The 12,670-nt window shown below is 58.7% G+C and overlaps 1 protein-coding gene across 6 annotated transcripts in view; it reads right to left on the reverse strand.

The window, feature by feature from the left end:
- HDAC4 (histone deacetylase 4) overlaps positions 1-12,670 on the reverse strand; it is a 240,276-nt gene that overhangs the window by 103,734 nt on the left and 123,872 nt on the right. For all 6 annotated transcript variants that reach the window (XM_047773944.1, XM_047773941.1, XM_047773943.1 and 3 more), the window contains one exon: positions 4,475-4,719. In XM_047773944.1, coding sequence (XP_047629900.1) covers positions 4,475-4,719 — 245 coding nt within the window. The remainder of the gene's footprint in view (positions 1-4,474; positions 4,720-12,670) is intronic.

Below are 12,670 nucleotides of genomic sequence, written 5' to 3' on the forward strand. Positions count from 1 at the left end.
TTGGTCAAGCAGCCAAACAAAGAGGGAGGGGCAGTTACAACCTGCCGCTGACATTATCGTTCAAGACTAGCCGGTTATAAACTTCTGAGGACAGTAAGAAAATCCCAGACAGCGGATGCCTAACAAATGATGATATCGGAGACCCCGTGGTGGGGCAGTGGGTTAAGAATTCAACTTCAGGACTTGCCATTGTGGCTCAGTGAGTCGGGAACCTGGCACGGTGTCTGTGAGAGTTGGGGTTCGATCCCTGGCTTTGCTCAGTGGGTTAAGGATCTGGGGTTGCCACAAGCTGCATAGATTGCAGATGCAGCTCGGATCCAGTGTGGCTGTGGCTGTGGTGGAGGCCGGCAGCTGCAGCTCCAAGTCGACCCCTAGCCTAGGAACGTCCATATACCGCAGGTGCGGCCATAAAAAGAAAAAGAAAAGAAAAAGAAAAAAAGGAATCTGACTGCAGTGGCTCAGGTCGATTCAGAGGTAAGGGTTCACTCTCTGGCCCAGGGCCGTGGTTAAAGGATCTGGAGTAGGTTGCAGCTGAGGCTCGGATTCAATCCTTGGCCCAGGGACTTCCAAGTGCCATGGGTGCGGCTGTGAAAATAAATAAAACTAATAAGGAAATCAAGGGCTCTACTCTACACCCACAGGAACAGAGTAGACAATCAGAAGAAGAAACACTCGACTCATAATCGGAAAAGATGACACACCCAGGAATAATTAGATGTAAATGCACAGGTCTCACGTGAAGAAGACAAACCGACTCTTCACGGGGACACAAGCCTCAGGTCACAGGCAGCAACGCCAGGTGCCCGGATTGGAGAGTTAACAGCAGCAGGTTCTCAGCGAGTCAGTTTCCAGAACAGGTGTGGGGACTGGACGGAGAGGAACGTGTGGGAGCTGAGCTCGACCAGCCAGACCCGGAGTCCCGGAGCAGAGGCTCCTGCCAGGCCAGGGCGGGGTGGGGGTGTCTGCGTGCGGAATGGGGGGGGGGGGGCACGTGGGAGGCCACCACGTGGCATCTCTGCCGCAGGATGAAGCTGGCCAGCTGGAACCGGGGAACTCAAGCCGGTGCAGACCGCGGCCTGGGGGCCAGGCGGGAGAGCAGGAGGGCACTGGGCCACGTTTCCATTGCAAACATTAGAAACATGAATTCCGGAGTTCCTATCGTGCAAAGAAATCTGACGCGTATCCAGGAGGATGCAGGTTCGATCCCTGGCCTCGCTCAGTGGGTTAAGGACCCAGCGTTGCTGTGGCTGTGGTATCGGCCAGCGGCTGCAGCTCCGATTCGACCCCTAGCCTGAGAACCTCCACATGCCAGGGGTGTGGCCCTAAAAAGAAAAAAAAAGAGAAAGAAACACAAATCCCTTCGATCAAGTGTTGTAAACACTGACAATGACACCACGAACCCCAAAGCGCCAGGAGGGGGTGACAGCGCCGCCCTGGCCGGGGACCACCTGGGCCATGTGGACGCCCGACCAGCTTCCCGGACAGAAACTCCGGCCACGCGCACGCCTCCCTGGGCCCCGGACCTCGGCCGCACCCCCTCCCCCGCCCCCCAGGAAGAGGACGGAGCGGGGATGAGGCTCGGCCGGCGGCACAGGCTCTGCTGGGAGGCCCCGTGCAACGCGAGGAAGGGAACCGCACGAAGGCCCCGGCACCCAAGGCTAACGATCGCCACGTTTAAGAACCCGTCCCTTTTTCCTTTTAAACCCCATTCGAATTCATGGCCGATTTAAGGACACTCATTGGACACTGTCCTCAAGACATCCGTCGGACAAACACCACGGTGTTGCTCACAGCACCACGGCTCGTGCAGGGAGCCCCGATGTCATCACACGACTGCCCAGCTCAAGTGGCTTTAACCCAACGCTCTCTGCTTCAAATGGAGCTGAAAACACGGACACTGTGACCTGGAGCCACGCCTGCGCCGCCGAGGACCAGGCCCAGCGCTTGGGGCATCCGGCCTGCAGAGTGCCCGGCGGCCGGGCCCCGCACAGGCTGCTCCCAAGCCCGCAGGTGCCCACGGCAGCCCCAGGAGGGGACCCGCTTCCGTCTCCAAAGGGGCAGCCTGGACTCTTGCAGCACCGGGTGCGGAGGGAAGTGGGGTCAGGGAGACGAGGCCCCTCCAGGCGAGGCCCCGGGAAGCCCGGCCCCGAGGCGGCAGCACGCGCCCTGCTCACTAGCGCTCCCTGCCGACCCTCACGGAGCGGGCTTTGTCGATGTCGCGATGTCTCACTTCTCTTCCTGCAAAAGCTACAGATGCAAGCGACACAGACGTGAGGAGACGCGCACAGCTGGCATCTTCCTCGATCCTGTCCGCACAGAACCCACCATCCCGAGTTCACGGGACCGTCGCTCAACCAGACGCCGTTCGAAGGAGGACGAGGGTGCGAGGGAAGGAGCATGGCAAGGCAGGTGCAACTCAGCGAGCAGCCTGAGGCCTCCTGCTGCCAGGCGCTTGCTGGGACCGTGGAGGCCAGAGGCGGGGTCAGGTCGCTGCGCACAGGCGGGGCTGCAGGCACGCAGGGGGGTGGCCTCCAGGGACCCGCACTGCTTCACCTCAAAGTGAAGATACGTGGCCCCTGGTGACCTAGGAGCCCGGGAAAGGGGCTGTGACCGCAAGGACCGGGAAAAGGCAGGCTGCGGTGACCTGCCAGCTTCCAAGATGAGAAAACAGCCCGGGATGGTGGTAGCAGAAGTTCAAAAAGACGGCTGGGGAGCAGGTGAGAGACCGCGCTGCACAGGCGCTCGCCGGTTCCTGGATGGGGAGCCAAGGATGAGCTTCGAATGGCTTTAGGAGCCACAGGAATGAGGCGGCAGCTTCAAAGACAAAATGAAATGGGCGGCCTGGGGGGCCCTTGTCGGCCCTGAAGGACGACACCTGCACGTGGGCTAGCAGATGTCAGGTCCCTCGGCTGCCCAGAGCGTCCTCCTGGTCCTGGAAACCCGGGGGCTGCTCAAGGCCAAAGACATCTCAGGGCAAGGCCTCAGCAGGAAGTGGGCCTGGTGCCCGGCCTGATGTCACCCCTGTACCCAGTCCCCCTGCACTGCACAGAGTGGCAGTGGCAGCGAGGTTGTCCCACGCTGACCTCAGAAGCCTGCAGAATCCAGGCAAAAATTAGGAGCAGCAGCAACCAAACCACCAAGACCCAGGGTCTCGGGTGCAGCCCCCACAGGCAGAAAGATGCGATGCAGCAGCTATTCTGCCCGGTTCCAGGGGGCATCCGCAACCTGGGTACCGGCTAATGCCCGAGGAAGCCAAGGCCAACTGGGTAATGTCTGGCCATTGGCTGTATTGGTCTCCATGGAAAGACCGTCTCAGAAGCACTGGGTAACACAATGAGCTTTTTTTTTCTTTTTCTTTTTCAGGCCGTACCTGCAGCATATGGAAGTTCCCAGGCTAGGGGCTGAATCGGAGCTGCAGCCTACACCACAGCCACAGCAAGGCGAGATCCGAGCCAAGTCTGCAGTCTATGCAGTGGCTTGCAGCAACACTGCATCCTTACCCACCAAGCAAGGCCGGGGATCCAACCCGCATCCTCAGGGACAATATGTCAGGTTCTGAACCCACTGAGCCCCAACAGAAACTCCCACATAGGCTGCTCATTCTCCACATCCCTGCTGCCTAATCCAGGTGCCACTAACCACATGTGGCTCTGAGGCAGCTGGAAGGAAGCTGGTCCGAACGGACACAGCCGTGTGTCGGGTCCACGAGGTTCCCGAGCCGCAGCACAAACAGGAGTGTGGACGTGGGCCACGGACTAGAATACGACTTAAGAAATGAGGTTCGGAGAGTTCCCGTCGTGGCGCAGTGGTTAACGCATCCGACTAGGAACCATGAGGTTGCGGGTTCGATCCCTGCCCTGGCTCAGTGGGTTAACGATCCGGCATTGTCATGAGCTGTGGTGTAGGTCGCAGGTGCGGCTCGGATCCCGCATTGCTGTGGCTCTGGTGGCTGTGGTGCAGGCCGGCAGCTGCAGCTCTGATTGGACCCCTAGCCTGGGAACCTCCACATGCTGCGGGTGAGGCCCTAAGAAGACAACAAATAAAATAAATAAATAAATAAATAAATAAACAGTCAGTGGGAAAAACTGGAGAAGGGGTCAGGTCCCAAGAGGAAGAGAAAGTTGATTTGTGAACACAGCAACCAGAGGTGATCCCCGGCCACGTGCTGGTGGTGTTTCTATTTACAGACATGTGTCTGTAGATGACACCCGATGACCAGCGCTGTCCTTGCTGTAACGCTGCCTCTGCACCAGGACTTCTAAGAGTTGTTTCTCACTACTGGCCACATGGCCACAGGGTGCTCGGCTGGTGCCCGACTGCTGGACACGTGGGCATCCAGCACGTGTTTCTGAGCAGCACAGCTGGATGCGTCCTTGCACGCCCACCTCCGTGCACGGCAGGGCTCCAGGATGACCCTCGGCAGCCGAGGCGCGGGTGACAGAGAACGGGACGCCCTGGCCGGGCCCTGACTTACTTTGATGTGCTCGTGGAGCTGGGCTTCGTGCTGCCGGGACAGCTGCTCGTGCTGCCTCTGGAACTCGGCAATGAGGATCTGCCTCTGCAGCTGCTGCTTCTGCTTCAGGGCCAGGAGCTCCTGCTGCAGCTGCTGCTCCCGGAGGCCGGGCTCCGTCACGGGCAGCGGGAACTGGTGGTCCAGGCGCAGGTCCATGGGCACCGCCGGGGGGGCCACTTGCAGAGGCAGCGCCGAGGCCACATCCACTGCAGGAGAGAGCACAGCACAGAAGCACCGGTCACTGCAGCGGCCGGGCGGCCCCGGCCCCCAGCGCCCCCCGCCCAAAGAGCCACCAGCAGCCGCCAGGGGTGCCCACGCGCTGAAGGCCACTGTCCACAGAGGAAGCGGCCCCACCAGGCTCAAAAGGCAGAACTTGGAGGGTTCCGAGGGTTCCATCCCTCAGGCCCAAATCAGGGGCAGGCCAGGCCAGGCCACGCACGCACACAAACGGCTCCCCTCACCCCACCGTCCACGAGAGGGGGCCCTGCTCGCCCAAAGGACCTCGCTGCCGGCCCAGCGGCCTCTTCGGACGTCATTTGTGAACGTCAACCAAGAGGAACACAAGGAAAAGCCTCTGAGGAGCAGCGAAGCCCGTCCGTGGCGAGGCGAACCACCCGGGCCTCTCTGCTCCTTTTCTCGAAGCCACGAAAGGGCTGTGTGCCCACCCGCAGCAGACTGCGGGGCTGGCTGTCCAGGCGGCGCTCGGCCGCGAGCGCGTTGCCATGGTGACGCGCGCGCCCTCTGGAACACGTGCTTCCCGGCGGCAGCCAATGAGAGGTGCTCCCAGCGCGCTGGCCGGCACGAGCTGGCATGGGGCGGTGTTTGGCAAAGCAGCAGGTCTGCTGCGTGGCATGAACGCCCTGCCGAGCCAGAGCTACAAGTGACCGCGATTAGGCACCGAAGCCCAATCCATCTTCATGCTTACAAATCAATACCCAATTAAAGTGAGAAGAGGATGCAGAAGGAAAGCCTTCAATTATGGGTATCGCCAAAGAAGCAGCTCTCCGCGTACCAGGGTTTTCTTCCGGTACACCGGGGCCCGCAGGCCCTGGCTGAGCCCGCACCTCCCAGCGGGGCTCCCAGGCCACTTCCCACCTCACGGCTGAGCGCCCTGCGCGCTGGGCTCTGCTCGAAAGCCCTTTAAAGGAGACAGCCCAGCACAGAGGCCCACGGGACCCGGTTCCTTCTAGAAAGCTCCCCTCCCAAACTGCTCTGAGTTCACACCTTCACCCAGGGGCCAGAGGCTGGGGCTTCACCCTAAGAGGGCTCAGGGCTCAAGTGGGAGCCCAGACCCAATCGACAAGGGCCTCCAAGGCCACTTCCTCACCTGCAGAGCCACTGTCACCTGGTGTGTGGACGTCCCAGCATCTCCGCCCGGACCCTGTGCGAGTCAGGCCTTATGACACACTTGACCCTGTCCCAGGGTCTCCCTGAGTGGCAGTGGGCCTTCCACAGGCCCAGACATAAGCCAGGGTCCTGGGAAGTCTGTGCCCCATGGCCCCACAGCCCACAGGTTCTGGTAAAACCGCCCCTCAGGGCCGGACACATCTGTGGTCACCGCCCAGGTGGCGGGTCCCACGCTGTCCAGCCTTCTGATGAGGCCAAGTGGCGAGAGACCTGGCTCCAGCACAAGCCCTGGGGTCTCACCCCTGAGCCGACTCCTTCAGCCTGCAAGGCACACACACCTTGGCGAAGCCAAGATGCTGGCGGGGACAGAGCAGGTCCCAGGCTGCACGAACAGTGTCACGGCCTCTCCCACCCCAGGACCCACCTGGGCTTCCACCCCAGGCCCCCAGAGCCGGGAGTAGCTTCCAAGCAAGGAATGCCTGGCCCTGCCCACAGAGGAAATGGAGAAAAACCCTCAACAGGCGATCAGTTTAAGAAAATACCTAATTCTCCTCTCTGTGAAGTCCTAAGAAACCCAGGATAAAGACCAGCTAATTGTTTCTCTTCTGTTTCTTCCCTAAATCAGTGAACCCCCAACTTTTTAAATGTCTGTATTTTTTCCTAGTTGGATATCAGGCTTGATGTGTTCAGCAGTTTTTATCTGATATTTATTTGAGACAAATCTATACAAATAAACCGTTTTCATGAACAGCCCAGGGCACAACGGTCTCTTAACCCCCCCCCACCACACTGGATTTTATTAATTTCCCTTTGTTGGGTCATTTTTATTATGAAGTAGAGAAAAACGGCAAAACAGGGTAAACGATGCTGGTTTTATGAAAGCTCAGTATTTCCCCCATTTGCTCTGGACTTTCGTGAAGGAAGAAAACCGCGGAGAACGGGGGAGGCTCAGGGGACAGACTTGGAGGGAAGAGAAAGCGACCGGACGGCTTAAAGGAAAGGCAGGTCCTGCCCCTCTTTGTGGCGGGGGGGGGGGAAGGGGGGAGTGGAGGGGGGGGCGGGGGGCACGAGTGATGTGCTGAATGCCTCCTGGAACACGGTGTCCCTGCGAATGATGACAGGTTTTCTGGCTCCCCTTATGCATCCCCTGATGCGACGCGCAACTTTCTCTCCATGAACTGGTGAACCTGCCTCGTTCCTTCACAGGTTGTGGCAGAGTTACACACACACACACACACACACGCGCGCACTCAGTCACTGATGGATTCGGCCTGCAGCCCTTCTGCTGAGCACACCTGAACCCACGTTCACAGGTGAGGCTGGTCTGTGGCACCTCCCACGCTCTGCTTGTCTGGTCAGGAAGCGCTAGTTTAGCTCCAGAAACCACAGAGGAGTCGCACATGCTCGTGTCGCCTGCACGTTGCAAGCAGCGCCGGCTCAGGTGCCCCGATGGCGGGCCGGCCAGGTGCGGCCCCACTTACAGAGGGGCCAGGGCGGCCAAGACCTTGTCCCGCAATGCAGAGAGCGCCCCCCATGGCCCGCAGCAGGCCCTCTCTGCAGCTCTCTTTTTCAGATGGGGCGGGAGGACCATCCGAAACGGCTTGAAGAGTTAACCTCTCCAAAAAGTGAGAAGAAAACAAGGAAGGACCTTTTTATTAAGCCCCAAAATGTGATGGGCCGAGCGTTTCTACGCGGGCATGCAAACACCGCAGACACAGGCACGGCTCCTGCTCCATCCCGGCACGGGGACTGCTCCCAGTCGGGCCTGAGGCAGGTCTGCGTGGAAGTGGCGGAGGGGGCAGAGGGGCTGACAGAGGGTCCGGGAAGAGTTCACACGGGCTGCATCTCTGAGGCGGGAGGGGCAGGCAAGCAGGATCTAGAAGTCGGGGCGTTAGTGGGGGGCTGGGGTGCTGAGGAGGAGGGGGACCCGGGTCCCCCGCTCCGAGGGCAGAGCCTGCACCTGCAGGTCTTGGAGGGCCCTGCTGGAGATGGGAGGTGGCCACAGAGAGGCAGAGGGCAGGGTGCTGCAGGCGGCCAGGCAGGACTGGGCTGGAAGGGACATGCCAGCTTTCTTCCCTCCAGCTTGGCTCAGGTTCTCTGGCGCCACAGGGAGCCCCAGCAGCTTGTCATCCCACAGATGCCAGCATGGATGGGCACGGGGCAGCGAGGAGCCCTGCAGGGAAGCCCCCCTCCTGCCCGGCATGAACAGAGGGGCACAAGGGGGACACTGCTGACCGGGGCACATGGCACCTCTGTGCCCACCAGCTCCCTCCACACTGGCCAGCTGCCGGGAAGGCATGCACGTCCCGTCTGGGTTTCACAGCGAACATCGCTCTCCCGCTGAAGAAAGTCAAAAGCAGAGCCAAGAGAATGCAAAAGCAGTCGGTCGCCGACGGCAGACACGCCGCGACAGCGACCGCCGCTTCCTCACCTGTGCAAAGAGCACTGCAGTTCCAGACAGACACGCGACCAGGGCCAGCACCTGCATGGGGTGAGGGGGCCCGGGCCGGGCTGCCCCCGCCCCGACCCCCCGTGCTCGGCCTCGGGAAGCCAGGTGGGAGGGGAGGTGGCCGGAGTGGTCCCCAGGCCCGGCCCGCACGCCAGCTGCGCAGATGGGAGCCACAAGCCCCATTCATTCCGGGCGCTGGCGGGTGCGTCAGACATGGCTCGTACTATTTCTGTATCAAAAACTATCTGAAATGCCATGAGTTCCCAACAGAAGCTGCGGGGGCTTCTGACCCCAGTGCCCTGCAGAAACAATGAAACCTTCTCTACTTTAAGAATGCGGCATCTAAACAAAAAAGCCTTATTCTCATGAATATTTCATGGCAGAGGAGAAAAATTGCTTTTATAGGTTGTGCTTGAGAAACATCTTAATACAATCAGACTCATGACGTTAGTAAAAGCACAAAGACCGCATTCAGAGTTTCCGTAAGAAATGGCAAAAGCCGGGCCGTGGAGGACAAGTTCTCAATCCGAAAGAGAGAAAAATCTGTTCGTCTCGTTTTCTTTTTTCTTTTTTAAATAAATGATCAGGAAAAAAGGACCCTGTAATTTTCCATGACGTGGGTTGGGTCCCCTCTCTTCCTAACACCATTTCGTGTCATCATATAAACAGGAAATAAAGACAAGGACGATGCTTCAGAAAACAGGGCCAAGTGGAGGTCTGTTCCCGTCAAGGACTCACTCAAAGCCCGAGGAAAGTCACAGATAGCTCAGCTCCGCAACCACGACTTCCCCTTCCCCTGACATTTGCCCGCCGGTGTGAGGGAGGGGGATGCTGCAGGCAGTGGCGGGGTGGGGGGGGAGGGGCTGTATTAGAAGCACACAGCGGACTTCAAAATCGTTTCATCCTGCAGTTCCCGTCGTGGCTCAGTGCTTAACGAATCTGACTAGGAACCATGAGGTTGCGGGTTCAATCCCTGGTCTCGCTCAGTGGGTTAAGGATCTGGCATTGCTGTGAGCTGTGGTGTAGGTCGCAGACGCAGCTCAGATCCTGAGCTGCTGTGACTCTGGCGTAGGCTGGCGGCTATAGCTCCAATTAGACCCCTAGCCTGGGAACCTCCATATGCTGAAGGTACAGCTCTAGAAAAGGCAAAAAGACCAAAAAATAAATAAATAAATTTAAAAAATCGTTTCATCCTCCATGGCGAAATGCGTCCCACGCCCCAGAGAACACGCGTTAGGGTGGAGACACCGGCGCCTTAGTGACATCAGGTGGATGCAGTGAGGACACTGACACCCGCCCCACGCGCACCTCAACAGGAGCCAAGCATCGCTGTCCGTGCCCCCAACCGCGGTGAGACGTTGCTCGGCACCCCTGCTTCTCTCTGTGAGTCTGACGACGACGACGACGAGGCCCCTGAGCCTGCTGCTGCGGTGACAGCAGGGAGCTCTGGAGCATCAGAACAGGAGGTGACTGAGGTTCCCGGGGAAAGGCAGAGTCTGGCGTCCAGGCCGCCTTTGGCTTCCAGGACAGTGGACAGAAAGGGCTGCCTTGGGGACGAGGTCAGGAGTGACTCGAAGGCAAGGGACACCGCGACTGCAGCAGCCAGCCGGCCATCATGTGACCCACTGCTTCCGGCTGCTGCTCCACCTGGCCCTCCTCCAGGCGCGAGGCGCACAGAGGCCCCGTGCAGGTGAGAGAGGCCGCAGAGCAGGGAGGTCCAGACAGGTCAGCGGCTGCAGAGCCCGGGCCACCGGGAGGCCCCCATCCTCCCAGGGTCCCGGAATTTCCATCTCAGAGTTTATCCCTTTACCCCTCCCAGGCTGTCTGGGTTCATTCTCTCTCTGTGAGAACTCCGGGCTCCGAGGGTGCCTTGAAGAGCAGGCGTGAGGCTTCGTGTCTGAAGATGCATTTACTCCCCTTTCAACGTGCCACTGCCTGGCCGTGTACGGAATTCCAGCTTGCAAGCCACTCCCTCCGGGATGGAGACGGCCCCAACGCCCCGTGTTCCCAGCGCTGTTGTCAAAGGCACGGAGCCGCTCAGATTCTGGGCGCTTTGTCCTGCTTCCCCTGCAGGTGCAGGGCCCTTCTCCCCGCGCCCAGCGCGCTGAGACCGCAGGCGGTGGTGGCTTGGAGAGGACCTTTCTGCCAGCGCGGGGCCCGCGGCCTCCGGCTGTGGGATTTTCTTCTTTGGCGGATGGCTTCCCTTTTCCCAGCTCCCCTTCCGAAATGTCTACTTCTTGGGCAATAAACCTGGAACAACTCTCTGGATTTCTTTTCCATTCTCCCCTGGTTTCCTTTCCTCTAATGCTCAACTTTCTAGGGTTTCCTTAAATGAATACGCTCACCTTTTCAGGGAGTTCTGCATTAATTCCTGCAGATGTGGCCGAGAGAGAGAGACAGAGAGAGAGAGAGACAGAGAGACAGAGAGACAGAGACAGAGAGACAGAGACAGAGAGAGACAGAGAGACAGAGAGAGAGACAGAGAGACAGAGAGACAGAGAGAGAGGGGAGGTGTGAACCGCAGCTGGAAGCCGTGAGCGGCGACGGTCCTCAGTGCTGAGCTTTGCTGGACGGTGAGCGGAGCTGGCATCAGTCGGGACACGAGAGGCCCCACCTGGCCGGGGGCCGGGAGTGTGGCCATGCCCGCTTTGCCTCTGCCTCCGTTCCCCCCCGGGATCCTCTGGCTCCCGTACGGTGGATGGGGCAGCGGGGCTGCTCTCTTGGGACTCTGAGACTCCATCCCCCAAGGCTCAGCTTCACTGACTGGTGGCTCAAAATCTGGCTTTTTCTGCCCAAACTGCCAATCAGCGGCGAGTCAGGGCTCCGCTCTCCGAGTTCCAGGCTGTTGTTGCCGTCGTCTCCTTTCCTGTCCCCCCGTCTCTGGAATATACATTCTTACTTTTTAGGGAAGGTTTCAAAAGGACACAAAGGCAGAGAGGATGGGACGTGGGTTCGCCCCGGCCGCTCCTTCTGGAAGACCCCACAGCCGACCGGCCATCCCAGCATTTATCATTCTTCAAAAGACACAAACACCATCAACATAACCCAAGTAAACAACGAGTCCACGGTTCTATCAAACAGCCAGAAGGCGTTTCCATTTTTCAGTGTCTCACACCCATTTTTCGAGCTTCATTCAAATCAACCCGGCAGGTGGCTGAGAGCCTTTAAATTCTTTTGAATCTAAAGGTCCCCTTCTTCTCTCCATCCCTGCACTCCCTCCAGCCAAGGGGCTGAAGACACTGGTCACCTGTCCCGTGCTGAGTGGCCTGGGGTGTGGATGCACCGGCACCCCCTGCGAGCGGGGGTGGGGGTGTCCGGAGGCCCGGGGGTGGGGTCACAGCGGCGGTCCCGGGCTCAGGGTTGTGAGCCTGCTGGTCTAGCTCCACGTCCCACTCCACCTGCTAGCTCTCGTCTACAATGAGAAGGGACCCAGACCAACCACCTCGCTCTTCTCAGCTTTCAGAAGAGAGTCGAGCGAGCGCTTGCTGCTCTGCCTTCCTCTGCCAGTTTCTAAACCTGCGGGTTTGTCCCCGGCATCCTCTGCACGTGCGCAGTGAGGAGGGTTTTGGTTCTTGAGATGGGGGTGAACTCAGGCCTCTGTGGTTAGTCCCGTGCTAGGGCTCCAGGCCCTGGACAGTGGGGGCCCCAGACAGTGGGGGCCCCGCATGTGGCTCCTTCAGAGTCGCTCCCCTCCCCCACGCTGCTGTGACAGGACGCTCCAGGCTCTCCCCGCACAATCCCTGGTCTCCTCAGGGAACCAGATGTTTCTCTAGGGACAACTGGGGCCTCTGGTGGGAAACAGTAGAGGCCACAACCTGGGTTTCAGGGCGATTCCGTTTACAGCATATACGTATCTCTACCGGAGCTTTTGTGAATTTCACGAGTGAGTGAAATGAGATAAGATGTACCTGTGTTCAGTCGGCCAATCCATTCAAAATACTGATCAATACGCAATAGTATTTCCCCACCGGTGCTCCTAGCTGAGGCATGACTCTTCTGTTTCACATCATGTGTGTGTGTGTGTGTGTGTGTGTGAAGGGGAAATGAGGCAGAAAAGCCAGAGGTGCTTTTTAGTGTAAACATTTAAAATATTCGGTAGGAATGTGAGTAACACCAGGGGCCCTCACCTCAGCCTCTTAGGTGAACGGATGTATTTCATCTCTCCAGGCCTCCTTTACATGGATACAGACAACGCCAAAGAAATAAGCTTCCGTTAACAATTCACCATACACAAATTAGCTTGAAAAATAAAAATAAAAAATATTATGGTGCAAGAACAGGCTGTTATGTTTTATAGTGTTTTGTTTTCAGTTGAGATCAAAATGGAAAGAAATATACGTTGGCCATATGGAGGCCCTTAC

This window comes from Phacochoerus africanus, chromosome 3 (genome assembly GCF_016906955.1).
Source record: "Phacochoerus africanus isolate WHEZ1 chromosome 3, ROS_Pafr_v1, whole genome shotgun sequence".
In the NCBI taxonomy this organism is placed as follows: domain Eukaryota; kingdom Metazoa; phylum Chordata; class Mammalia; order Artiodactyla; family Suidae; genus Phacochoerus; species Phacochoerus africanus.